Source organism: Rhea americana, unplaced genomic scaffold, assembly GCF_003343005.1.
Source record: "Rhea americana isolate MKP2758 unplaced genomic scaffold, rheAme1 scaffold_21, whole genome shotgun sequence".
Lineage (NCBI taxonomy): Eukaryota > Metazoa > Chordata > Aves > Rheiformes > Rheidae > Rhea > Rhea americana.
This window is the reverse complement of record NW_028186258.1, coordinates 1723930-1750663: the sequence shown is the minus strand read 5'-3', so window position 1 is coordinate 1750663 and position 26734 is coordinate 1723930. Positions and strand designations below refer to the sequence as shown.

The 26734-nt window shown below is 43.2% G+C and overlaps 1 protein-coding gene across 3 annotated transcripts; it reads left to right on the top strand.

Moving 5' to 3' along the window:
- LLGL2 (LLGL scribble cell polarity complex component 2) lies at positions 1 to 26689 on the top strand. Of its 3 annotated transcripts, XM_085304521.1 has the most exons (26): positions 1 to 108; positions 6326 to 6423; positions 7410 to 7491; positions 8768 to 8883; positions 9498 to 9656; positions 10408 to 10570; positions 10750 to 10882; positions 11711 to 11765; positions 11962 to 12116; positions 15560 to 15777; positions 16285 to 16352; positions 17281 to 17434; positions 17566 to 17670; positions 17988 to 18280; positions 18564 to 18717; positions 19337 to 19487; positions 20149 to 20265; positions 20649 to 20815; positions 21582 to 21846; positions 22553 to 22703; positions 23386 to 23423; positions 23866 to 23913; positions 24450 to 24492; positions 24721 to 24778; positions 25214 to 25275; positions 25989 to 26689. In XM_085304521.1, exons 1-25 carry the CDS (start codon positions 34 to 36, stop codon positions 25265 to 25267), a joined length of 3120 nt encoding a protein of 1039 aa, XP_085160647.1. In that variant the 5' UTR covers positions 1 to 33; the 3' UTR covers positions 25268 to 25275; positions 25989 to 26689. The 3 variants fall into 3 exon arrangements, with proteins under 3 accessions (XP_085160647.1, XP_085160646.1, XP_085160645.1); XM_085304520.1 differs by lacking the exon at positions 24721 to 24778 and having other exon boundaries at positions 25992 to 26689; XM_085304519.1 differs by lacking the exon at positions 24721 to 24778.
- Positions 26690 to 26734: the final 45 nt, after the last annotated feature.

Below are 26734 nucleotides of genomic sequence, written 5' to 3'. Positions count from 1 at the left end.
GATTTTTGGTGCCAAGGAAATACAGCAGGGAAAATGAGAAGGTTCTTAAGACCCGGACATGATCCAGTGCGAGAGAGGCTCAAACGCGACCTTTTCCAGTTTAATAAGGTACGGTGCTTTCCTCGAGCTTTTAAGGTATGTGTGAGGCAAACCCATCCAGAGTCCTCGCGGGGTAAAAAGGGAGGGAAAAACTACCTCAGCGTGGGTGGAAGAGTTAAATTTGGGAGAGGTGGTTTGTTCCAGTTCTCGGTACTGAGCTTTTCTTCTCCGAGATGTTCAAGCGTCCAACTTGATTTCCGAGGCTTTTGTTAAGAACAAGCACGTTGTCACACGGAAACACGGGAAAACCGAGGCAACGCAGAGGCCGTTGGTAATGAGCTTGCTGTTGTTTTAGTTGGGACCTGTGTCTAGGGTGTTCAGGTTTGTTTTCCTGCCCCCTCCTTGTCCCCCTGAGACACGGGCCCGGCCGTGCTTGGCTGCGCTACCTGTCCAGCACTCTGGCCAGGAACGCAATGTTTTCATCTTCATAAATGCCAAATATTAATTCACTGGTGTAGGCTAATGGTTGCTTACAATACCCTCCCTTGGGTATCGAAAGCATGTTTGTAGGCTTTTTATTTCCAAGGTTAAATGGAATTTGGCTGAGAAGTGTGACGGTAAGTGAGGACGCAAGCCTAGGGAAGAACCTTCTGGGTTCGTTAAAACCCTAGTGTGGATATACCCTTAGAGTGGAACTTGCTTGGATAATGGAAATGAGTAGTTTACTGTAATTTGGTACTAACAGACATCATTTCCACACACCCTTTCCCATCTTCCAAGAGACAAAAGGAACCCGGGCTGCTTCTGGCCCGTTTTTGGCTCGTTACCAGGAGGAAATGCAGATGCGGTAAAAGTTTCAGTAAATGAAGTCCAGTGTTGAGTTACTTGTATTAAGCTGAATGCAGTGTTAGCTTCAAAAGACATCCCAGCGATGGGTTAAAAGCATATAACGTGCTGCATATTTCAGAGCAACCTTTGCTATTTCTTCCTTGAATAAGTCTTTCCCTTTCTGAGAACTTTTGGCTAAATTTTACCTACCAGAGAAGGTCTAATTTGGATGACGCAAAGCAGGATTGAGAGAGCGAGCTTTTGCAGCAGAGTGAAACCTCCGAATGCATTAGAGATTGGCATCAGGATGTGTGACTTCATTTGATTCAGACCTGAAGGTAAAAATGGCATCACCTCTAGGGAGGTGGCTACTTCGGACACTTCCTAATGACTTACTCTTGTTAACAGCTTGGTGATGAAAGGCCTTGCAAAACGCATTTGCACTTTTAAGGCAAACTAATTTGTTGTTTTTTTATTATTATTTTATTTTATTCTTATTTTTTTTAGAGAGATGTTAGAGAGGGAATGTACAAGTGCTTTTACATTATACTGGAATCTCTTATATTGTGTTCTTACATATAGCTTGTTCAAATCTTGTGTGTCCCATTCTAATATTTCTAGAGATAGTGGGGTTCTTTGAAAGTCTACCCTTTGATACAGTAAGCATCTGCCCGCTGCTGGGAAGAGCTGGGGAAGATAGACCTTAATTGTGACCCATTGAAGGTTGTGGCTACAAGGAGCCAAGGATCTTAGGATACTTTCTGGGCTAAGACTGTCCTTGTCTAATGTACTAATAAAAACAGTGTGGTGGTAAGCAAGTTTTTTGATACCTGTTATCTGAGGCCTTTGAAACGCTTCTGGTTAAAAACCACTTTGGGAGATGCTTTGTGGGACTATAAGTTGCTGGTGAGAGGATTTGCATCTCTTCGGCCTTTGACTACCTGTGACGCTGGTAGTGACTAAATGGAAGGTCTGTGCCTTAGAAATGATATGGTGCTCCTGCCCGTATCCTGTTGGCTATGCACAAGTTGAGTGTGATACTGCCACGCAAATTCAGTGTTAACAGAGTGGAGCGTTTCTGGCCATGTTGACCCTGTATTGGACTTTAATTAAAAAATGCAGGAGGCAGTTCTATATACATGCATGCATATACAAATACTCTCTCTCTCTCTATATATATGTATGTATATATATATGCACACACACACACATATTTGTTGTGTTTGTTTTTTTTGTTGTTGTTTTAGTCCCTCAGGTTTCAATACGCTGTGATCTTTTTACTGTTTTCCTCTTGCATCTCTATTCCAGGAAAGAGGTGGTCTGGATGGTTTTAAAGAGCTAATAACCGTGTTAGACTAGTTCTTCAAGCTCTCCTCAAACTTGTGCTCGTTTCACAGAAAACTTTCCCTAATTCTGCTCGAGTGCCTTAGCGTTGTGTGTCTGTTCCCGGAATGGCCGGGAGCTTCCCGTGCTTGTGGGTACCTGTTGCAAGACTCTGTTTTTAGCTCGGTGGATAGAATGAAGGATAAGGTGTGTGTACTTGGCAGTATACTTCTTTAAGTTTATCCTGCTTTTGGAGGTAGTACTTGGATGCCTTTGGCTCAGCCCAAGCCCTGCAGAGCAAACATGTTCAGGCTGGCACTGTCAGACTACATGATGGGTAGCACACAGGTGAACCAGTCTTACAGCTGAACGCTACCAAACTGGGAACATTGCCTTTAATTTATGGCTTTGTGTGTCTTCCCCCCCCCCTCTTTTTAGCCTTCTGAACCCTTTGCTAATGAGTGTGATGGATAGCTTACCCTAAATACTCAATTAGTGTCTATGCAAAGTGGATTAACGCGTTCTGACTGTTGCTTCTTCAAAAGATGCATTAACGAAGGTGCGTGCGGGTCCCTGGGGCTTGTGTTACACGCGGTTGGATTTGTCTCCGCTTTGTCATAAAACAACCTGAGACAGAAGCGGCGAGAAATGGAAGGAGGGAAGGTGGCACTGAATTTCATCTGCCCGGCTTTAGTGTGGGCTGAGAAACAACTGCTACCCTGGCCGCGTTTTTCCTGCGGTGAATGCGACCGATGTGAAGCGCGTCTCTGAGTTAACGCTGCTGCCGTCAGGCTTCCGCTCACCGGTGCTGACAGATCTGTAGTCTAAAGAGAAATGAAAATGCAAGCGCCCCGTTCAGCCCAAAGGCACAAAGGCCCTTTTGAGCAGGAGGCCGCGCTGTTGCCTCTCTGGTTTCTCCCTGGGGCTCTGCTGAAAGGCTCCACTGTCGCCTCTGCTGCCTGCTCCCCTGCCGCCCCGGCTGGGGTTACCTGCTGAGCAGGTGAAGGCCTGCCTGAGAGCGGGCAGGGAAGGAGGCCAGCTGAACAGCTGATTTAATGTGACCCCCAGAAAAAAGCTCCTACATGTAAATAAGTGCAAGGGAAAGATGTGGGGCAGCGAGTGCAGTGGGACCGCCTGGCCCTGTTGGGGTCCGGCGTGGCCGGAAAGCCACTGCGTCGCCCTTCTTGCCCCGCTGTGAAAGCAAACGAGTGACGGCGGAGGGAGTTATCTTCCCTTCCCTCTTACGGGTACCTCGGCTGAATAATTCAAGGTGATCAGAAACCATTAATAGGTTTATTTTGCTAGATAAACAGTTGCGTGACAGGCTACGGTTGCTGCTGACAGTCGCTCTCCTTGTGCTCATGTTGCCGTTCCCCGCAGCAGCACGGTGTTGCTCACGGTTTGCTCCGGGCTGTAATAGTTACTGTGGCTTTTGCACGCTTGTCTATGGGATGTGAGGCTTATTCTGAGTTTTCTATTAAAGGCAAATCTGAACCTTCCTAGCATTAGGACTGAGTAGTGCACTCTCAATTCTGCACTTCGTTGGTCTTGTATTTAAAAAAATAAAGCTTTTGTTTACTTGCCTAATATGTTTACAAATTAGCATGTCCAAACCAGGATATAATTAGGCCAATATTAAGGCTAGCACTGACTGTATCCTGAAATGTAGTATGTATTGTATAGGTCATGTTTTTCTATTATGAGAATCATGACATAATCCTGGTTATCTTACGGACTGGAAGAAATCTCAGGCAAAACTCAGATTCTAATTCATGTTTCATTAAAAATGACCCCTAGTTCTGCCAACAGCCTGACAGTTCAGTGCCTATGAGCAAGCTGGAACTAAAGCTAATAGCAAAATTGCACTGGTTTCTCCCTGACAAGTTCCTTGCTCTGTTCTGGAGGAGAGTGTAATGGTTTCTGTAGCCTATGTTACGGCTGATTCAGTTGAATGCCTGATTAGTTGTTAAGGTAACGTGTTATCTTGGGTTTTCTTCCCCAAACTGTATACCATGGCTTCATACTCCCACTCTCTGACTATAGAAACCTCGTCTGTGTTGTCTCAGTAGCTGTTACAGTACACAGACATTCTTCGTCTGTGTTAGATTAGAAAACTGCTCTGTTCCAATGCTGTGTCTGTAGATTTAGTTCCTAATTTCATAGAGCCTCTCGGAAGTTTTGTATGTGCTCACTGATGTTTGCCTAGTTGCAACAATTTCAAGTGTAACACTAAACCCTGGCTTCTCAACAATTTTTTAATAATACAAACATAACACTTGAATTACCTTCTTATAATATAGACAAGTAAGGCTGGAGACTCAGCTATCATGAAAGGAGTAAACTTGCTGATTTTTGAGCCAGTAGTGAGAATCTTAAATTACTAGGTAAAAAAGGTTAAAGTTAAGACTGGGCAAAAGAGGTATTACCAATCAGCTGGTAAGCAGAGAAATGGAAAATGCTCCAGTTTTTCCAATTTTGTCCATTCTACGTCAGCCTCTCCTAACGTGACTTCAAACTGGGGTAACTGCTGATTTGGACGAAGGAGGTCTGTCTTGCAACTTCAGCTTTGGCCGTTTGACCAGAATTCAGGAGCAATCTAGCAGGCGCTGGAGTCAGCCGTTTCCTCCCATGCCTTTGAGCAGGAACAGTAAAAGGTCATTAAACTACTTTGTGGCTGCCTTTCAGCTGGGAGCACCTCAGGCTAAAGGCATGACCACACGAATGAAACAAGCTTTTATTTGGTTCTCCTGCAAAGCATTAAGCTAAGAAATCACTGTGTGGGAGATAAAATCCACGTATTAGTTTTAGGTTGAACAGACCATAAAGTTAGGTGGCAGCTCCATTTTGGTGAAACGATAGAAACAAGGATGGGAGTGAAGAGCAAGTGCCTGATTTTGTAGATAGAGGGTTCCCTGTTTATCCATTTATTTTATTTTGTGTGTGTGTGTGTGAGAGAGAGAGAGAGACTCGACCTCAGGCTGTTTTGAAACAAATTCCTATTCTCTAGCTATCCATAGCTATCCAACTTGCTTTAGCAATACATCTCTTCCTGTAGCTATATTTGCATTGAAAGTACAACTGAATGTTCTCTAGTGTGGTAGCCCTATTAATCTTGTCACACAAATCACTCTCTATATAGCTATATATTCTTGAAATATGTTCTTGAACCTTCATGCCTGCTTGTTTTCTCTAAACAATGATGACAGCTCTACACTAGCACTTCTAAAAACCTGATCGAGCTATTTCACAAACAGCTTGGTTGCAACCGCTGAGGACGGCAGAAGGTTCTGCCATAGCGTGTAAATGCGTCAGCCCCGCTAAGCGTGCAGATGGCTGGATACCACACGCTCCAAATCTTATTCTTGATGCAGTGTGCATTGTGCTTTGGGGAAGCCACTAAGAGCAAGCAACGTACAGATTATCCTCTGTGATGGTTACTGATGTCTTCTCCTTACAGAATGGCTTTGATTTAGTCTGAGGTAGCCTAGCAGGCTTCTGTTCTCATTAAAGCCTGTGGTTCCTCATGCTGCCTCTGGAAATTGGGTATCAGCTGCATTAGTTTTCCTGATGGCCCCATAGGTAATCTGTTTAGTTTTCTTGGTAAGCGCTGGTGTTCACTCAACACTCCTTCATAGCTTTGCACCACTTCCTGATGGCAATCAACAAGTGGAGGTTATGGAGGCTGATTTACATGGAGTTTATTATATAAAACTGACCTTACAATAAGCAGTAATTGTGCCAGACTTTGAAATTATACTGAACAGGTGGTTTACAGGAAATAGAATTGATGAGGATTGATCCAGTGTATTGTGGAGACTGAGTAAGCTGTGCTTACGCAGTTATTTATAAATCTAATATAAAGAACTGTCTGGATTACTGTTTTTGAAATATTGCTTTTTCATCTCTGTTGCACTTCTGCATGTCTCTGTGCAGCCAGAGGCTCTTTGATCAAATTTGGCCTGAGATTATTTTCCAGCAAATCTAGCATGCTCAGTTTGAATACTTCAACAGAAAAAGCTGTCATTAAATGCTGTGCTTGACTGTCATGCCATATTTAACTTGTCTTTCATCTGTATGCAACAACTAATGTCCATGAAACATGCTGTTAATTGTAATTTTTTTTTCTTTCTACCAGACTGTGGAACATGGATTTCCCCATCAACCCAGTGCATTGGGCTATAGCCCGTTTCTCCGCCTTATGGCCATTGGAACGCGATCGGGAGCCATCAAATTGTATTCCTTCAGACCGCCTAGGGTAGATTTCTCTGATAGCATAAGAAGCTGTAACTGTGTTTGAAAACACTGTCCAAATTTAAACTAAGATGAAGTGTAAATTTGCAAGGAAAGGTTACTGAACACTAGACCAGTTTGTCTTAAAGTGATTTCAGCCTGATCAGGGTGAGATTATCCTGCCAAGAGCTGAACTATAGCTCAAGCAGAAGCAGAACTTGATGCAGATATTAGATGGGGCTCTTTGCTCTCGCTATGCGGGAGGTCAGACAAGATCTGGCCTCAGTTTAGTAATCCTTCATGTTGTAAATTCCAGGGTTGTTTAAATATTTGGAGCAGGGGGCAGAGTTCTGGTTTTTAAAGCAATTCTATTTCAGAGGTTAAAAATGCAGTCAAAAATACTTCTAGCTTCCTGAGTTTGTGACTATCCAGGTGTTAGAGGCCTAAATACTGGGGGCGGTTGCCTCTCTTTTCTCCCAAAGGAGCAATGTCCAGTCCAATATTGCATGTACAAGGTACTGAGTGATTCCCGTGGCAGCGTGTGAGCTAGACATGCTGTAAAAGAAGCATATTGCTCAGTCCAGAAAGGAGAAGTCGGTGCTCTCTGTGCCTGCTTAATCGTTCCCAGTGTTTGCGTTCAGAGGCTGGACTCCACATGCAGGCAGGAGCCATCTGTCTCCTGGTTACCAATTAGTTAAGCAGGATTGTAGTGTCAGGGAAACCACTAAACATCTCTGAGAGCAAACAAGGTCCAGGCACCTCTTCTGCATATGCTCAAAAGACAAGTAACCTTCCACATTCTCCTGTAGCAACCCACCATAAACACAGAAAATCGAAGTAGGTTTGCGTTGGTTCTCTTCACTCTGGATTGCTAGCAGTGCAGCCTGGTTTCAAACTAATCTCTCCATGTTGCTTGTTAGCAAGCTTCTTATCAATTAATTGTAGCTGTGGGCCATTTAAATACTACTGATCCTCAACAAACCCTTCAGGTATGGCGCTCCTGGGGTGGAGTTCATGGGTTTACATGAAGAAAACAATACTGTAATGCAGATACACTTTATACCTGATCAGGTGAGTGTATTTTCAGTTCTTCTCTGGCTTACATAGACTTCTCTTAAACAGATGTTGAGTGTACAATTGGTCTGGGTAACTGGACTCCTAATATCAAGTTCATTCAAATGCTGCTTGGTCTGGAACACTTATCCCGGTATATTTTGCACTCTTGGTAGCACTCCTTGCTGCAGAGATGTTTAATAAAACTTCAGAGTAGGTTTATTGTTCGTAACTGGCCATTTATCTCGAGTACAGTGGGGATGGTAATAAGGCCAGAATAGTTCAGGCAGCCTGATGCAGAAACAAAAACTTCCTTTTCCTTTTGCAACCCCTGTTCTGCAGGACAAAAAAACCACCCAACCCTACTGCAAGAACAGATGGAGCAGTAGCGGCTGCTGAACAGATTTCGTTATTTTGGGGTGTTCAAAACAATACTGCTAACCTAACCTGCTCTTAAGGTTATTGCCTTTGTCTGGGTACTGAATCTTGCTTTTGGGGATTGCTGAACAGTAATTGCCAGAAACTAAAACCAGGAAGATTGAACTGTCTAGTGGCTGTCTAACCACTTTCCCTTCTCTTGTCTGGCAGACTGGTGTCTTAGCCACGTGCTTTACTACTTGACACCCCCAGTATATCACCAGTGGCCTCTTTATGAGAGGGCTTTAATTCTCAAGCTAGTTTTAGGTGGCTGTTTGCTTAACCTAATGGTATAAACTGAAACTCCCGAGGGGAGTGTTGCACCAGGTGTGGCTTTAGTAGGCAGAGTGCTTCAGCGCGAACATACAGCCAGAAGGGCTGGGCTCGTAAAAGGACTCTGACACAACCCTCCAGAATGAGGTTGAACATGAAGAATGCGAGGAGGAGTGCGGTGTAGTAGACTGCATTAGCCCCACCCAAGGCTGAGGTGTGTTGCAGCAAACCGTGGTGAGCGCGAAGGTGCTGTGCTAACAGCTCCCACATGCCTCGCTGAGCTCCACAGCACCGGCTGGTTTTCAAGGACCTAAGTCCTTGTCTCCTGTACTGGTGACAGCCTGGGCCTTTGTCCTGTGTAAGAGGTTTTTCAGCCTTTAGGCTACTTATCATCTCCTCTAACCCCCCAAGTCCCCCGTCATTAAACGGTAGCACTGCTGCGGTTGCTGAATGCAACTGTGTGTATCCGCCACTATGAAGAGCTGCGGCTGGCTCCTCAATCCTGCTTTAGCAGAGAGGATTATGAACGGCGACAACTTTATTGCTAGATCTGCTGTGCTGGTTTTAATGTTGTGGTTCTCAAGGATGTTGTCTGGTTTTGTAGTGCCAGCTGGTGACACTACTAGATGACAACAGTTTGCACCTCTGGAGCCTGAAGCAGCGCAAGGGAGCATCCGAGCTGCAGGAGGAGCGCCGCTTCACGTTGAAAGGGCCACCTGGGTAATCTGCAAGAGTGTTTTCAAGCTAGTTTTGGGATAAGCAAGTAGGCAAATTCTGCTGCTGTTCTAGTTGGAGCTTGTCCTGATCATGGGGACTCTCTTGGTCCTATGAATCCATTAAAGGGGCTTCCATGGGAACAGTTCACTAGGGCCCAGGAGACCACCTCTAAGGACTGTTGTACCAATGAAAAAACTGATGTCTTTTTAGGTTAATCTGCATTCACTCCTGTGTGTGCAGGAGCAATAAATCTTAAGGCTAAGCAAATCTAATCATCCCTTAAGTAAGAGTTTAAAATATTGCAGTGATTTCAGATTCACGTGATGTTGCCACTTTTGGGTGAGCTATTTTTAGCTAATTTGGGGATAGCTTAATAAGAGAGGCTGCTGTAAAAGGGCGTCTGGGTCTTTGTTCATGCACTTGCCAAAAGTCTTTTGACATAATTTAACTTAAAGATAATTTAACTTAAAGACTATCTTTAAGTATCATGCCTGGCTTAAAATCTCTGCCCTTAAGACAAAAGATGCTTCTGTAAATGTGTCTGGTGAATCGTCAGCTAAGCTCAGTAAGGTTTGCTGCCTTGTGTGCCGCTAACCAGGTGCCCTTTGCGTTCCCAGGTCTCCCCCGAGTGCTACGCAGATAACGTCTGTCCTTCCCCACTCCTCGCGGGAAGTCCTGTATCTTGGTACAGAGAGCGGCAACGTCTTTGTGGTGGAGCTTCTGTCATTCAGAGTACTGGAGGAGAGGACCATAACCCCCGAGGCTGTGCTGCAACGGTGAGCGAGCATATATGTTAAGTGGCAATTTCTGTCTCTGTGAACCCAGCACTGTCACCGGCAGGAAATGGGCAGAACTGTGCAGGAGACGCTTGGAGTGAAGCTGCAAGTCTTGTGCCTTATCCCGTGTATTTACACCTGCCTTATCCCTTGTATTTACACCTGCAACAAGTGTTACTTAGCTGTAATTACGCGTTTACTTTTTCAACAATAGGTGGAACTTCTGATGCTGCTTCGTCCAAATGAGGATTTTGTCATTCTGGAGGTTTAAATGCTGCTGAAAACTTTGTCCTACATTGTGTCCTTGTCACTTCCTTCTGACATGGAAACGTCGGTTTAAAAAAAAAGTCCAGAGCAAGCTTCATGCATAAATTGTTAGAGAAACCAAATGTCTCTGTTCAGTATGTTTGTGTGCAATTACTCATACTGTGAGGGTCACGAGAATAGTGCAGGCAATTCAGACCGTTTCCACAGTTCTAGGGGTCCAGTCCTGGAATTGACTGCTAACCATGGGTTTTCCCTTAAGAACATCGGACTAGATGCTCGTTCGTTTGGCAGGCCTCCAGGAGCCTGGTGTGGTGTCTTATGTAAGATTTTTTTCTGCTTGACAGATTCCTGGAAAGACCATACTTTCTCTCATCTGTTTTAATTTTTTGTTGCTTTGGTCTTCCTTCTGCCTTAGCTGCTATTACAGTCATACTAGATTACACCTGGATTAAACTTTTCGAGGTTTTCTGTTCTGCTTCTGTAGGGTGCCAGAAGATTACTGTAACAGGCGATCGTGTGAACTGGTGGAAGCCCTCCAGGAGCATCCTAAGAACCCTGACCAGATCCTGATCGGATACAGCAGGGGCTTGATTGTCCTCTGGGACCTTCAAAATAGCAAAGCCACACACCACTTCCTGGGCAGCCAGGTATTAATCTAGTCTGAAGTTAATTTAGCAGGGGAGAAAAAAGCTGTCTCCTCTCAGGGCCCTTTGAAGACAAGTGGGTTCAGGGAGAGCCTGACAAAGCTTCTCTCACTAAGATTGAGCTGGTTTTGGAGGGGTTAACAGTCCTCTGGAGAGCAGTCACTGTGTCTCTTCCTCTTCAGCAACTGGAGAACCTCTACTGGCAGAGGGATGGCAGTAAATTCATTAGTTGCCACTATGATGGAAGTTACACCCAGTGGCCAGTATCCAATGACAACAGGCAGCCTGAGCCGCTGGAAAACCTTGTGCCTTATGGTCAGTATGTGGTTATAGAACTCATCCTTTCTCTGAGGTTTAATCATTGTATATTCATCTGAAACTCCAGCTCGTTTTGAGCTTGTGTGGAATATTTAAGTCAGGTTCTCCCTAATGTTTAATCTTGATGGCAAAAGGCAGTGCTGCCTTTTGAATGAGTTGCGAGTCTAAATTAAAGGATTTCGTTTCTCTTTTGGATTTTAAACTCCTTTGCATCACTAAGGTCTGTCTTGAGCATGGAGAAAAAGGATTAAAGAAACTTATATACCTTATGAAGAAGGGTGTTTGTGATTCAGCTCTTCGGTTTGGTTCAAGTATCCTGTTCAGCAGGAGTTGCTTGGATCTTCTGTAATTAATAGTGAGCTAAGCGAGCTTTTTGTCGAACAGCAGTGATGAAATGATGCTTCTGATTTGCTGAAACCCATCAAATGGGAATGACCTCATCTTTCAAGCATATGGAGCTTTAGAAGCTTCTATCGCCTTTACATTAATTTCAGGAATGGCAGTGTTTTTAACAGTCCTTTCTAGTTAATCAGCTTCTGTAGTGGCACTCCCTATCAGCAACGTAGTTCAAAACTTCCCCTTGGGTCTGAGCCTTGTTTTGTTGAGGACTGCTGTGGGAGTGAGTGTGTCCCAGAGGATCTGTTGCATCTGATGTGGCTTGGCCTGGGGAGGTGGTGGTGGTGTCTCCAAATTCAGATGGCTTCCCTTGAGAGGGAGGCTGAAAGGACCTTGGGTTGCACACTCTTAGCTAGGTGAAGCAGAGTAAGGAACTTTCTGTGTAAGGATACACTTCTGAAATTACAGTAACTACCTCTGTTCTCCTAGGTCCTTTTCCTTGCAAGGCCATCTCCAAGATCTACTGGCAGACAACAAAAAATGGGTAAGTTCTTGATCTAATTCTTCACTCCTCTCAGTGTTTTTAGCAAGAGGCATTTAAAGGGTGCAGTGTGCCATGACACCCCTTTAGAGTACGGCAGTAAGAATGTTCTTGTCAAAGTTAGGCTTGCCTCAAGTCTTTGAAATTGTCCTTACTCCTCATTTCAGCATACACCACTTACCTATGCCTTTCTCTTCAGACTTCCTTACATTATATTCCAAGGAGGGATGCCCCGTGCTAGCTATGGTGACCGGCACAGTATCTCTGTCATCCATGGCAGCCAACAAACAGCCTTTGACTTCACATCACGAGTGATAGACTTCTTTATCATCTTCAGTTCAGAGCCTACGGCAGGTATGTAGTGAAAGGCGATACTGAAGAATTGAAATAGCTGTGTAAAAATGTGGATGTTTTCCTGGTGTAAATAGCAAATGAAGTCACGTCTAGCTCAGCTGATTAGAGTGTGGTGCTAATAATGCCAGAGTCGTGGGTTCGATCCCCGTATAGGGCCACTTGCTTGAGGATTGAACTAGATGCTCTCCAGAGGTCCCTTCCAACCTTACCAGGTCTATGATTCTATGAAACGTGGAGTCTCTGCTCAGTTGTTTTGAGTTTTCTGAGATTTTAACAGAGTAATTGCACCAATTAAAAGTGAAGTATGAGATCCTGGCATCAAGAACATGTCAATTATAAATGCCATACATTCCTTAAAAAAAAAAAAGTAAACTACTTCATTAATGAGGAAAGACCTCTTAGTCTCTTGTCTGTGGAGGCTGGACACTTGGGCGTAACCAGCTTGTGAAGTCAGGATCTGGATATTCCTATTTGGAAATAGTACTTCAGAGGAATCAGTAATTAAAAACACAGCTTACTCCCACTAAGACAGTGTTTCTGTTAATTACTATCTTGATTTAGGACTAACGCTCTGGGTAATAAATCAACAAAGGGTGCCCTAGAACCAAGGATCAGTACATAGGGTATGTCATTTACTTACTGCTTGGCAAACATGAATATAAACAGTTCTAATACTGAATAGCTCTCATTCCACAGCATAGCTAGAAGTTGTCAGACTCTTGCTTCCACTGAAGAGCTTTGTTAGAGCTTTGTTACTCTAGTTTCCTCAATACCTGTTTTTTTTTTTTTTTCTTTTTCTGTTCATGGAATTGTTAATGATTTCACCCAAAGCACTTCCTTTCCTGCTGGTGTAGCTCTTGCTTCTGGTTATCTTGAGGTAACTGGATAGGAAATTGCTATTTCAAGCTCTGCAAATACACAGTATTGGAAGCTGAGTAAGAACAAGTTGCTAAAGTTTAGATGCTTTTTAAGTGCTTGCAGGCAAGTTTTCTATATTGCTGAATCTTCCCAGATTTTTTTAGTTTCTGGTTTGCTTAGTAGAGAAGTTTCCAAACCTCTCTTGCATGGTGGCAGTGACAATAGCTCCCAGCTACATGTGTGTTTGCAGGTTGGCTCCCTCTGGCCTGTTGTGCAAAGCAGACTGTGGATCCAGTGGAGGAACGACTTAGGAAAGGAGGCATAGCGAAGCAGGTTTTGGATTTCCCCTTCTCCCCGCCGGTGGATTTTTTCAGCTGCTTGAAAGGGTCTATTAAAAAAGCAATGACATAGGCAGACTGTAGGTGTGGTGAAGTGCTGTGATATGTTTGTTACTATAGTCTTTACCTACACGAGGCTGCCTTGGTTTGGTTCCAAATACACAGAACCTATACATCTAAACCTTCAAGCTTAACAATGGCATTAATCTTGAGGTGCTGTTAAGGTTTTTATTATATAAGAAGCCAGGCACTCTTTCTTTGTGTGAAGCTGTCAGAACTGAGATTCTGAATAATGGAATAAAAGCCTTAAAGGTGAAAAATCTTGTTTGTTTGTTTGTTTTTGGTAGGAGATTGACTTCTTAAAATCTAATTCCTGGATATGATTAGAAGTTGTCTTAGGATGAGATAACTGAACTTAACAGGCTTTATTTTTATACTGCCCAAGGATTGAATTATGTGGTTAACATGTCTTCTAGTAGATACAGACAGGGGCTGTTGCAGAAAGCTGAAGCTGTTGTCCTTAGACAAGGAAGTTATTTACAATAAAATGAGGCTTCTGTGGTTGACAAGCTTCCTTACGGCTGATTGCCTGAGCTTAGTGGATCTGCATAGCTTGCCTTGTTTGCCCTTAAGCAGTTTTCCCTGCATTGGTAATAGTAAGGTATTAATTGTATACCAAAGCCATGTAATTTAACAAGCACAAGCTCATGCGTTGCAGCATAGTAATAGGTAGTGACTTTCCACAACACTGAATATGCTGAAGTTTTAAAAAGAAAAGATGAACAAGGGAACTGAGCCTTCATGTCTTTTTGGGACTTGTTTTTCATTAGGTGGATGAGTTTATAGAAATCACTAAAAGATTTTAATAAGTTTGCTACTTCAGCAGTTTAAAACAGATTCCTTCCATAAGCAGGGGCTCAAATATGCCACTTTGTAGGGGAAAATGCTGTTTTCAATACAGAGTATATATGGTTAATGTTGGCAGTTTTAATCAGAGTGCAGGGCTGATCGTGCATACTGTAGTATGGACATACCTGTCCAATTCAGAAGGTCTGTAGACAACAGCAAATGATAGTACACAAAATAGTGAACTAAAACTAGATTTGAAACATCTTAAAGCATTCCCACGGTCTTCATGAAGAAACTGATTATTGCTATGTTATGGCTGTGGCCAATTAGAGGTGAAACCCAAGATGTGTAACTAGAGTGCTGCCAAGTAGTAATTACTTTTAAGTTAGTTTACTGGAGTGGTATATCGTTGCTTTGCCCTTCTTGCAAGTATATTTCAGACTAAAGAGAAGTGGAAATGCAGTTTAGGAGATCTCAGGGAGGAGCTGCCAGTTTGCTCATGGCTTGTACTGTTCATTTACCCGTAGCCCCAGTGACACAACTGCAGCTATGCATTCACTTAAATTTGCGTAGCTTTGTTAATAGCTACTGGTGTGAAACAATTTATAACTCTGGTTTTCCCCACCAGTTGCTAATGTGGCTGTCCTGTACCTGTCACTGCAGACTTAAGTGTTTACCATGTAGGTTAAGATTTCTAGTTGTAAGTAGGATTAACTTCTTGATTCAGTATGCGTGTGTCATGTCTAAGGTTACATTAACAGACTTCTTTTGCTTGTAATCATGTCTAAGGTGTATAAATATATATTAGATGTATGCACTCATTAAAGAAAGTCCAGAGGATGTGGCTCAATGCACTAGAAGCAGGTGAAACTCTAGAGTGAGAGTGTGGAATTATAAACTCTTGTCAGCTCAAGCAGAGAAGCCTTCTGCTACACCCGTGGCATTACTGTGCTTAAGCTGCTTAGCCTAGCTGGGCTGTGGTCCACACAGTACTAAATGGGTCATTGCTGGGGGTGTGTGTGTCCATCCACGCCCTGCTGTTAATTAGCTTTAGGTAGGACTTTTGAGTTGCTGTATTGGTGAGTATAAACTTGTTTTGCTTAGCTGTGGATGCAGTTTATAGGTTCCATCTTGAAGAAAAATCGAGTCTTTCTGAGAGTCCCAGCAATGATATAGAGGAATATGAACTTGCAGTAAATCTGTTACTATCTTGAATTCTATTATATCAGTGCCTCAATAGGCCCAGTTAACATAGAAGCATTTAGAGATATTGCCAATAAAAACATGTTTGTATAGACTTTTCTGACAGTAGTTTCCATATAAGCTTTACAGGAAGCTTGTTTCTGTTAACCTTGGGTAGTCTTTTTTTGTTAGCCTCAGTGAATCTTGTTTCCCCAGAGTCTGATGACCCGTCTGCTATGGTGGTGCTGGCAGAAGAAGAACTGGTAGTGATAGACTTAAAATCTGCAGGCTGGCCAGCAGTCCATCCTCCGTACCTGGCTTCTCTCCACTGCTCAGCCATTACCTGCTCGCACCATGTCTCCAACGTTCCCCTGAAACTGTGGGAGAGGATTATCAGTGCTGGGAGCAAGCAGAACATTCACTACTCCAATATGGTACGGCAGCTTTAAGTGTGGACATGATCACATGCATTTAAGAGCAGCACAGCGTGCTCAGAGTGTGGGTGGGCTGTGCTGCTGACAGTGTGTGTGCAGGGCTGAGTCTCAACAGACACTGCCCTGCCTCATAGCAGGGTTGAGAAGGCCTTTTTCCCAGACCACCCCCAGTGCAGTTGCTCACACTGTGAGGATTAAAATATGGTATTTTTTTTCAGGCTTTGACAAGCCAGAAGGAAAGTGTGAGTGTTCCCAGCTGTCAGCGTAACAAACTTCTCATTTAGAAGCTGGAAGCTTTCGGCACAGCTTCTTGAGGAAGTATGTAGAGTATCTTCTGCTAAAAAGCACAGCTGGTGTCAGAACAGGAACATCTAATCCAAACAAAGCTAACAGCATGGGTTGTTTTACTGCCACTTGCACTAAAGTTCATGTTCTCCTGCTCACTGTGTATTATCTTCATACTGTCACTGCCCTGTAAGTCACAGTCTTCCCTTAATGTATTTGTAGCCATGGCCGATTGACGGTGGCACCAACTTGGCTCCGGATCCTCCTCAGAGGGACTTGCTTCTAACAGGGTATGTATTTATCTAATAAAATTCAAGCAGCCCTTCCAGCCTATTTGTCCTTCCTTTTGACCTATTGAGGCTTTCTCTTGATATTAGTCTGCTCATCTTGTAGAAGGAAGAAACTTCACAACATAACTTCTCAAAGCTGGGCTGCTAGCTTCATAACACACAGCTTCATAACACAAAGCTGCTTTTGAGAGAACAGGCAGGTTCTAATATCCACAGATAACCTGTAAAGCTCCCTTACTTTTGAGTCTGAAAAAGTTTCATACACTTCACTGTACATGTTCAGGCAGTAAACCAGACGAATTCAAAGGAAGCAATGTAAATGTAGAGCTTAATCCTGCAAGTTTTAAGTTTTTTTTTCCACTATTTACACTGTTGTGAATCTGAGAGGTTCGTTTGGACTCTTGTTTGTTTTGATCGGCATGAACAGATTTAGCTAAGTGCTGGAATGAAGTATCTAGCAAGAAATTGCCTCATCACGTAAAAATGTATCATTTTCTTTTCAAAGCAATTTCAAGCATTTCTGTGGGCTGTTCTTCAGACAATTCATTCTTGATGCAGCAAGTTGTTAGAAGTCCTGGGAAAAATGTTGCTAATTCTCACCTGGAGAACTAATCTTAAAGCTTGATTTTTAGCCCATAGCTTTTCTACTAGTAGTATTTTTTTTCCCCCATGGTGAGTCGTTCCTTCCATGTGCTTGGGCTTTTTCTTCCTTTTTGGTGCTTTTTGGAGTAACCTTAAATTCTATGTTGGTATCAGATCAAGAACAAACTGGATTAAAGAGAAAAGTCTTGAAGCTATAATTTGCCACAGTTCAGGGCTTTGTAAATAGTGTGGTTTAACTGCATTGTTTTTCGTCTCTGTTTTGTCATCTTTGTGATTTGCTGGGCCTCTGTAAGATCTATGCTTTCTGTAACTCTCCCCCGTATAGACATGAAGACGGCACTGTGCGGTTTTGGGATGCATCTGGTGTCTGCTTACACCTCCTTTATAAGCTAAGCACCGTGAGAGTCTTTCTCACAGATGCTGATCCCAATGACAATATGAACACCTTGGGTGAGGATGAATGGCCACCACTTCGCAAGGTAAGATGGTTGTTGCTTGTGGAGGCTTTCTGAAGCTGAGGACTTTTTATTCTTGTACTACTAATACCTCTATGAAGATTAGCTATTGTGTATACGTACCCACGCCCCTGCTCCCTCTCTCTCTGTTCTAGGTTGGTACCTTTGACCCTTATAGTGATGATCCCAGACTTGGGATACAGAAGATCTACTTGTGTAAATACAGCGGATACTTGGCTGTAGCTGGAACAGCGGGGCAGGTATTGATATATAAATAGTCACCATCAATGTTGCTTTTAGTGCAGCCTGTTACAGTGCAAATTGGAGATGGGTTAAAATTGCAAATACTAATTTTTGTAGTGATTAATCAACCTTGTCATCTGTCTGATGGCTGCCTACTTTCTTTAATCTGTGTGTTAGACTTTATTTTATCAGCCTTGAGCAGTGCTTTAATTTTTCCAGCTGTGGAGAACTTTTCTGACCTTTATTGGCTTGTTGATGTTGTCACTTTGACCTGAAAGCTTGGAGGATGGCCTGGATAGTAGAAGCTCTTAACAGCTTGTTCTCTTCCTTTCAGGTGCTGGTGATGGAACTGAATGATGAAGATGCAGAACATGTTGTGGACCATGCTGAAGCAGATCTCCTGCAGGACCAAGAGGGCTATCGATGGAAAGGTCACGAGAAACTAAAGACTCGAGATGGTCCTGTCCGATTTGAAGCTGGTTTTCAGCCATTTGTTCTGGTCCAGTGTCAGCCACCAGCTGTGGTCACCTCATTGGCCCTTCACTCTGAATGGAAACTCGTGGCCTTTGGTACCAGTCATGGTTTTGGGCTTTTTGACCACCAGCAGAAACGACTGGTCTTTGTGAAGTAAGTATCTTCCTTTCAGGAGCTTTGGGGTAATCTCCAGTTACAGATGGCCTGGAAGTCCTAACTAAGGAAATCATGCAAATAGGTTTCTAGACAGCAGCAATACAGCAAGAAGTCCTACCTCATTGGACTTCTTGAAGATCTTCAGGAATATAGTGTGTTCTTGTCTCTGCATGTACACATCATTTTGAACTCCTAGTAGTGATTGCCACCTGGTAGAAAGTGACCAGGTGCTTACCATCTCTCTCTCTCTCTCTCTCTCTCTGTCTCTCTTTAAAAAAAGATGTACACTGCATCCTAGTGACCAATTGGCCTTAGAAGGCCCACTGTCTCGGGTGAAATCCTTGAAGAAGTCCCTCCGGCAATCATTCAGGCGGATCAGAAGAAGCCGGGTGTCTAGTCGGAAGCGGCGAGGAGTTAGTGGAAATGCCTCAGAGGTGAGGGGTCCAGCTTTTTGGGGCCCTGTTTATATACAACTTGGAGAACGTAGAGTCCTGATTAGACTGCCCAGAGAAGGAGGTGGTCTGCAGTCCTGCTATGAGATCGGTGGCTGCTTGGTATAATGGCAAAAATAGCCACTTCTGAAGCTGCTAGCTGTTAGACAAAAATAGTTATGTTTTCAGGGGATAACGCGGAGTCTGGCATTGAACCTATGATTCAGAATATACCTGTTTACTGGTATGATGGTACTTTCCCTTTCTATTGCCTGCTACTCTTACTATCTCCCTCTCTTCCCTGTGCCTTTGCGATGGGGAAAAGAGGACATGAACTTGGAGAAAAAGTAAAATAAATGACTATAGAGAGATGTGAGTATTAATTCTGTAAAGCCCCCTGAGTTTTATATACTGTAACTGGCATGTCTAGTCAGTACCAGAGGAACGGTGTTCCTACAGCGTGCAGTGGGCTGGTAGGGAAAGCAAAACTAGTTCTTGCAGTGCGTTCAGGTAAACTGGGCTGCTCTGCTCTTCTGAAGCCATGTGTTAACCTGCATCCTTGTGTTGTGGACAAGGCAGAGATGTCATGCCTGACTTGCAGAATGTCTCCTCCTCTTTAAAGGTTCAAGAGGCAAATGCCAAGTTTGACCAGGATGCACTGCAGGAAATGGAACTGGCTCCAGTTCAGCGGAAGATTGAAGCCCGGTCAGCAGAAGACTCTTTCACTGGCTTTGTGCGCACCTTATATTTTGCTGACACCTTCTTGAGAGATAGTGAGTAGGAAAAGCATCTCCTTTCTTCTGAGTGGAACACGTTAGGGTCTTACTGCTAGGAAAATTCAGCACCTTCCTCCTGTGTTGTACTTTGTGCTATGCGGAAAAACTAATCTAGAGCAAAAGCATGTATTTTCATGCAGAACTGTTATTTAACTGTTCTGGCTGCTGGTTAATCCAAGGCAAGTTCGTCCTCCTAGGCAGTCTGAAAGCATGGGTTTTCAAATGTGCTGAAGTGGCTTCTGGCTTTTGAGCATACAGTTTTGCCTGTCTCGTTACTCTAAAAGTTCATCCCTTGCTCCAGCACAGCCTTTTAATTTTGGTGAAGGTGGTGGCTGGATGAGCATCAGAGCCCAAACGTTAAACTTCATCTGCTCTTGTGTGATATAAATGCATGAAAAATGGATGTAGCAATGGTGGTGACTGAGGGAAATAGCACCCTGTTCTCTTTACTCACGTGCTGTCTTTTACCAGGGCTGTTGGAGAAACTTTGGAAAGAGATATGCTAAGAAACTGTAGTTTCCCTCGTGAGTCTGCCATAATATAAAGGTCTTTAGGAGATGAACAGAGGGAGGTTGCATACAACTAGCATGTTAAAGAAAGCAGGTATCCAAGGTTGCCAGACACAGTGTTGTGCTCATGAGACCTCTTGTTGCTCCAGGCTCTCGCCACTGCCCATCCTTGTGGGCAGGCACCAATGGAGGTACAGTTTATGCGTTCTGTTTGCGTGTTCCTCCAGCAGAGAGGAGGATGGATGAACCTGTCAGGGCAGAGCAGGGTAAGTATGGCTCAGGAAAACAAATGTCCTAATGGATCTAGGTGTTGTTCTTACACAGAGTGGCATGTCTTTAACCATAGAAGTAGAAAAGCAAGATGCCTCAAAGTCTGAATTTGCATCAGCTGTCATTAAAGCTTACCATCAAGTCACAGTGCACATGTATCCTATTGTGACAGGTGGGACTGTTGTCTTTGTGTAATAATAGTTACTGTTTAACATGAACCAGTTTAGTCCAAATATCTTTTAAATCTTAAATCTTCTTAGGTAATGTTTCTATAGCAGAGGTCTATAGCGCTCCAGCTTTGAGAGGATGTGAGTTTCTAGCACTGTGTCTCTGACTAGAATTCTGTTTGCTTTTTTTTTTTCTTCTTCATCTTGTCTAGCCAAAGAGATTCAGCTGATGCACAGGGCTCCTGTTGTGAGTATACTTGTCTTGGATGGGCGCAGCACTCCGCTCCCAGAACCTCTGGAAGTAGCACATGACCTTTCGAAGAGCCCTGATATGCAAGGCAGCCATCAATTGCTGGTGGTATCTGAAGAGCAGTTTAAGGTATCACACAGGAGGTGTATGTGGACTGCATGTAAAATGTGCTAAAGCACTGAGCAGTGCTCTTTGGAATAGTTATTCTTCTGAACTTGAATAATACTTCAGGAATAGTATTTCAGTGTGGTACTGTCCAGAAAAACGATGACAATAGTCCTGAGCCCATGGAAATCAGGTGTGTGCAGACAAATTGAGTATTGAGAAAAATGATGTGCACACAATGTAGAAATTTTATTCCTATATTAAACTCTGTACAAAACTGCTTCTGCTTTTAGGAAAGAGCCTTTGATTCTGTGGTTAGTTCCACGTAACACTGTACAGAAACAGTAATTTGTAGGCATTTCTATAAGCAACTAAAGTTTCTTGTTTTGCCTACTAACTAGCATAGAGAATAATACATACGTAGCATGCTGTAGGCTCTCCTGTTTTTTTCTTTTTAATGTGGAAGAGCATGCAATGTAATCCTCATTTTCCTTAATTTTTAGCTGAGTACAGAGGACTTTTGAAAAAACTAGGAGAAAATGCAGCTTGCAGCTCAAAGTGTAAAACTGCTTGATGTCAGAACAGAAGCAGACTCCTGACAGTGACTGTGGCTGGTTGTTTTTTTTTTTTTTTCCAATGAACGGGAAGCCAGGTTGACTCAGATTACACTAGTGTGTATTCACTGTGAATAAAAACATTGTTAAAGGAGGGAGCAGCAGATGTCCTGGGGTGTGGCTGCTGGCATTCGTTGTACAGGCAGGAGCAGTCAGTGTCTTGTTCCTATTGACAGGTCTTCACATTACCCAAGGTTAGCTCCAAACTGAAGCTCAAGCTGACGGCACTGGAAGGCTGTAGGGTACGAAAGGTGACAGTTGCTAACTTCGGCAGCTGCAAGACGAACGATTATAGTGAAAATGACCTGGCTGTCCTGACTAACCTGGGAGACATTCAGATCATCTCATTGCCCTTCCTCAAGTTACAGATCCGCTACCCTTGCATCCGCAAAGAGGATGTGAGTGGCATTGCATCCTGCGTCTTCACCAAATATGGCCAAGGTAAGATGTGCTTTTCCCAGATCCTCTGCCTCTACTGCGCGTTTGTAACAATGGCAAAGGAGTTGTACGGCTCAGGTTTTACGACTGTGTGCATACGTAGGTGAACGTTAATGTATCCATGTTGTATATTTCTGGCCAGTTGTAGTTGCCAGTAGGTATTGCTTATTCTATTATTCTTAACTTTCAGCTAACAGGTTGGATGTGTCCCATAGGTTGCTTCCATCTATCTACCCACCACTTCCCTGGAGATGAGGGAATGGCCCTCTAAGTAGCAAGCACTGTGAAAAGGGCTGTATTGTATCTTCTGTGTGTGGTTCTGGATCAACACTTAAAATGCAAAACTGGGATCCAATGTCTAACGGCTGCTGAAGGTGGACCTTTGCTTGGCAGTTGGGTCTTTACATCTTTCTGTGCTGCTGGATATCTTTTCATAAATGTCAGCATAGCACAACACAATTATCTTTCAGCATAGTCTTAAGTTGCCCTGTCTCTAGGCTAACTGCTGTTGGGGAAAGTGGGGTAGTATCTTCTTTGCCAGTGTTACCCTGATTTAGGTAAGAATGCAAACAGGCCCTTTTCTGTTGAACATAGATGACACTTGTATCTGTTGTTGGGTTTTTTTTTGTGTGTGTGTATGTTGCTTTTAGTTCTAGAACCACATTCTTGGACTGGAGAATTGTTTATAAATTCCCTCTATCCTCTATAGGTTTCTATCTGATCTCACCATCGGAGTTTGAGAGGTTTTCCCTTTCTACCAAATGGTTAGTGGAGCCCCAGTGTGTTGTTGATGTGCCAGAACTTACAAGCAATCATGTGCACAACAGGTCTGGCATGGAGAATACTACAGGAAAATCCAGGTAAAGTCTGTAAAACTCCTACACACTATGTCTGGGTAGTGCTCCTGTGTTGCAGGTGATAAAAGCAAACCTGTGTTACAAGTTCTAAATGTTTCTGTATCTCACCTCACTTTCCAAACTGTCTGCCACAAAGTATTGTATTTCACAGAGAAACTCTCTCTAAAAATATACATAAATAAATGAGGCGAGTGTTTTAGTAGGATTATTGTTTGAAGACTCTTAACATCATTCCTAGATGGATTAGTATGAGGAAATGTAACCTTCTCCCTGACGGTTTCCCTATTTGCATTACTGCTGCTGGGACAGAGTAATCAAGCATGGGAATTGGTCTCCTGCAGCTAGAGTAACAAGCTGTAAATTCTGTCTTGCTTTACTTAAGGGCTATGTGTTGTTGAAGAGACTGAAAGCTCTGTGAAGGAAAACTTACTGCTTCTCCTTTTGGAATGTCAGCAAATAACGGTTCCTATAGGAGTTTTATTTTAGAAGATTAAAGAGATTCTCTAGTACCCTCAGACTTCTCTGTCACTAATACGTGATGAAGCCCTCCCTGCATGCTTGCTCAACATGCCATATAGTTAGCATGCCCTGAAGCTTCTCTTAGCTGCCAAGAGTATGCATGAATTCTTTGCACTCGTATACCTCAGAGTCAGTGTTTTATTTTTTGCTCCCCTTTCTCTTCTAGGGGTTCGGGAAGGACTTCAGGTGACTATGGAGATGATGGTAAGCAAAAAAAAATGTACTAAATACAGCATTTCAAAGTCTTTCCTATTGCTGCAGTTGATATTTCCTACGTAGGAAGGGGAAAGTAAGGAGAGACATTAAGAAAGCACTTTGGCCTGAACACTGCAGTTGCTAGTGCTAGTTGCTAGAAGGTTGTATGTAGCAAAATTATCTTAAAAGAATTGTAGTTCTTGCTGGAAGGAAGAGGTTGTGGGAAGATAAGATTTGAAATTACATCTTCTGTTATCTTCTGTTAGACAAACCAGTATTGCTGGAAAATACAATGCAGTATGTAAGAACCTTTAAGGGTTAGTTGTGAAGCATTCAGTACAGTCAAAAGGACTTGAAGAAAAAGAAAATCTATTGTGGGTTTTCAAAAGTGCATGTATTTCACGAAAAAGGAAAACATTACTAGATAACTTTTTTCCTACTTTCTTTTTAGAAAGGAAGTCTGGGAGGCTGATGGAACATGCCTTACTCAATGATGAAAGTAAGTAAAATGAACTTGCTGCTGTCAGGGCAAGTGCTTTTCTGGATGGCAAAACAGGAGAGCTGCTGAGAATTCTGCTGGTTCCAGCCTTTGGTTCCAAGGAAGTTACGGTTACACCAGACTGCTAGAAATACTGGTTTTATTACAAATCAATAGATACGAGGGTTTGGATAGATAGTAATACCCTAAGGCAAGGGTTGTTCTGCATACCGACATTCACTGCCCTGATAAGAGAAGGCCCTTTTAGTTTCCAGTAGGACTTGTAAAATGGCAACTGGAACAGACTGTTCCTTTTGGGCTCCAATACACTGAGACTGGCAGCGTTTTCTCTGGCAAATGACTGCTTCAGTCTTTTGTGCCAGCCTGCTCAGTGAAAATCTAGTACTGTTGAAGACGCAATGATATTAAAAGATCTGACCTCCATGTGGTGGGAGGCAGGTTTTAAAGGCTGTTCTGCTGGGAGGTGGAATGTGGCCAGTCTGCCTTGAAAGCAGATCTCCACTGGCTTGGCTCACTTTTAACTCTCTGCTTTCCAGAAGTCCTGAAGGAGATCCAGAGCACTCTGGAGGGGGGTAGAGGGTGAGTACTGACCAAATTCTGTTCCTAAGGGATGGGGCTGGCAAGGGAGGGCATTTCTAGGGAAAGCAGGGGAAATGCCCAGTGTGATGGTAGGGATCCTTGTGCTGGAATCTGATCATGAGCTTGTTCAACAAACTATCAAAGGGAAATAGTAAGAGGCAGGTTCTTGCACGTATTGTCCCTTTACTTTTTTAATGAATAATACTTTGTCTCTTTCTCTCCGAAAAGCAGGAGAGATCACATTCCCACATCCCAAAGGAACAGGACTCTGAGTATTCGCATACAGGTTTCTATTCGTGTCAACCCATACTGATCTAAGGGCAGGCCACATGGGCTAAGTTGGCCGAGGATGGGACTCTGGAGTTTTAATCCTGGCTTGACACTGTCACTTGGACGTGTTCAGTATCTCTGCTCCCATTCTGTCTGTACGGTAGTGCTAAACTACCACCGTGGGTGAGGGGCTTTATCTTGTCTCCCTAGAACACTGATGTTCAGGTGACAGGGGCTACGGAAGAGTAGACAAAGGACTACTACTTGCAGCGGATGCAGGAAGCTTGGTGGGATTGGTAACTGCTGGTGTATAGGGATAAGTGACTGCCTGACATGCTCTGCTCTGTGCGCTTCCTCTGGACACTACCTAATCCTGGTCTTCTATCAGCAGCTGGGAGTGGATGGGATGGTACTGCATGGCAATAATAAATCTTCTCTTGTGTCATTACAGGAGCTATGCAGAAAGAAATTTGGCAAGAAGTCCATTAGGACATGGGCTAAGTAATGGAGGAGGTAGGTGAGGCTAAAGATATTTCAGGGCCAGTGAAGTAGCCAAAGGAAGCAGAAAGTGCACTGAAGTTTCTGATAAATTTTAGCTTAAATGGCTCATGACAGAGTGCAGAACGCTGATCTGTATTTTCAGGATAGGAGTCTGCTGGCTGAGTGATGTACTTAATGGTGTAATTACCTTGTGTGCCACATGAGTAAATATGCTGCACCAGCTCTAAAGGAAGAGATTAAAAAAAAAAAAAAAAGCTTTGAAGGATTCTGCCTGACTCTTAACCTTACCATAAAGGAAGCCTGAGAGCTAGACAGACTTCATGACTCTACTTTCTTGAGATTTACTAGGGACTCCTGAATAGAAAGATGCCTTCACTGAGCATAATGGGACATGCATAACTCTGTGCTGCTGCTTTTTACCCTCTTTCCTTCCTCTGTGCTCAAAAGGAGGCTTGAGTAGTGACCACATGCGAGTCTTAATTCTGAAAAACTATGGGTAGAAAACAAAGGTGTGGTGGGGAGGCTCTATAGGGCTGTTGTCTTTCAAAATAAGCTATTGTATGGGTGTCTGTGGAGATATGCACCTTCTTAGAGCTTTTTGGCCCAGTGTGAATGCTTGCAGTTGATGCAATGACACGTACCTGTGGACCAAAAACTGGTTTCTCTCATTTGCTTTCAATTCCTGTTTTCTAAAATGGCTTTTGTTTTCTTTTTTTCCCCGAAAGCAGATTGACCAGAATTCATCAAGGACTTCCCGGCATTGGACTGAGTGCCATAACACTACTGATTGGGCAAACCGTCCCTGGGGAGAGGGCGCTACTGCTCCCTGCATTGCAGGCTGCTGAGCTGCAACTTGCATGCATACGCATGCCTGCCTCTGCCTCCCCTTTCAGTGCCTCACTAGAGACATCTCCTCTTGGAGCCCGCCTTGCATTAGGACACAAGTGGATCACCTGGTCTGATGCACCACAAGCCTCTGAGTACATATAACTTTCTAAATGTTTGCACATTTCTCTTTTCTACTGGGCTGGGTTTTAAATTATAAATGTTACTGCCTTGGTGCAGGATTTTAATAAACGCACACTGTTACCTCCAACTGGTTTAAAATTATTTTTTGTACAATTTTTAAAATCATATGGGTATTTCAGTTTTAATGGAAACATTTTAGAAGTTTACTTTTTAAAAAAACATAATATATGCTAGATTCCTGTGACTGCTGTATGTGGTATCTGAATGAGTAATTTTGTTTTTTGTTTGTTATGGTACTGTTAACTGGCTCTATGGATTTGGGTAGAATCTATTTTTGTAGCCATTCAAATTGGAGGAAAATTAATTGAACTTGATTTTTTCCTTTTTTTTTTTTTTTTTTTGTTTCGACACTACATTGCTCTTTTTTGGAAATAAAACTCTGAATTCCCTTTTGTGATCCTTGTCTGCTCTCATATCTCTTCTTTCTATTAGCAGCTTCTTT

Coding starts and splice junctions, on each gene's coding strand:
- LLGL2 (XM_085304521.1), top strand. CDS start 34: ATGAGAAGGTTCTTAAGACCCGGACATGATCCAGTGCGAGAGAGGCTC. Junction 109..6,325: donor ACCTTTTCCAGTTTAATAAG/GTACGGTGCTTT, acceptor TCTTTCTACCAG/ACTGTGGAACATGGATTTCC. Junction 6,424..7,409: donor CGATCGGGAGCCATCAAATT/GTATTCCTTCAG, acceptor CAAACCCTTCAG/GTATGGCGCTCCTGGGGTGG.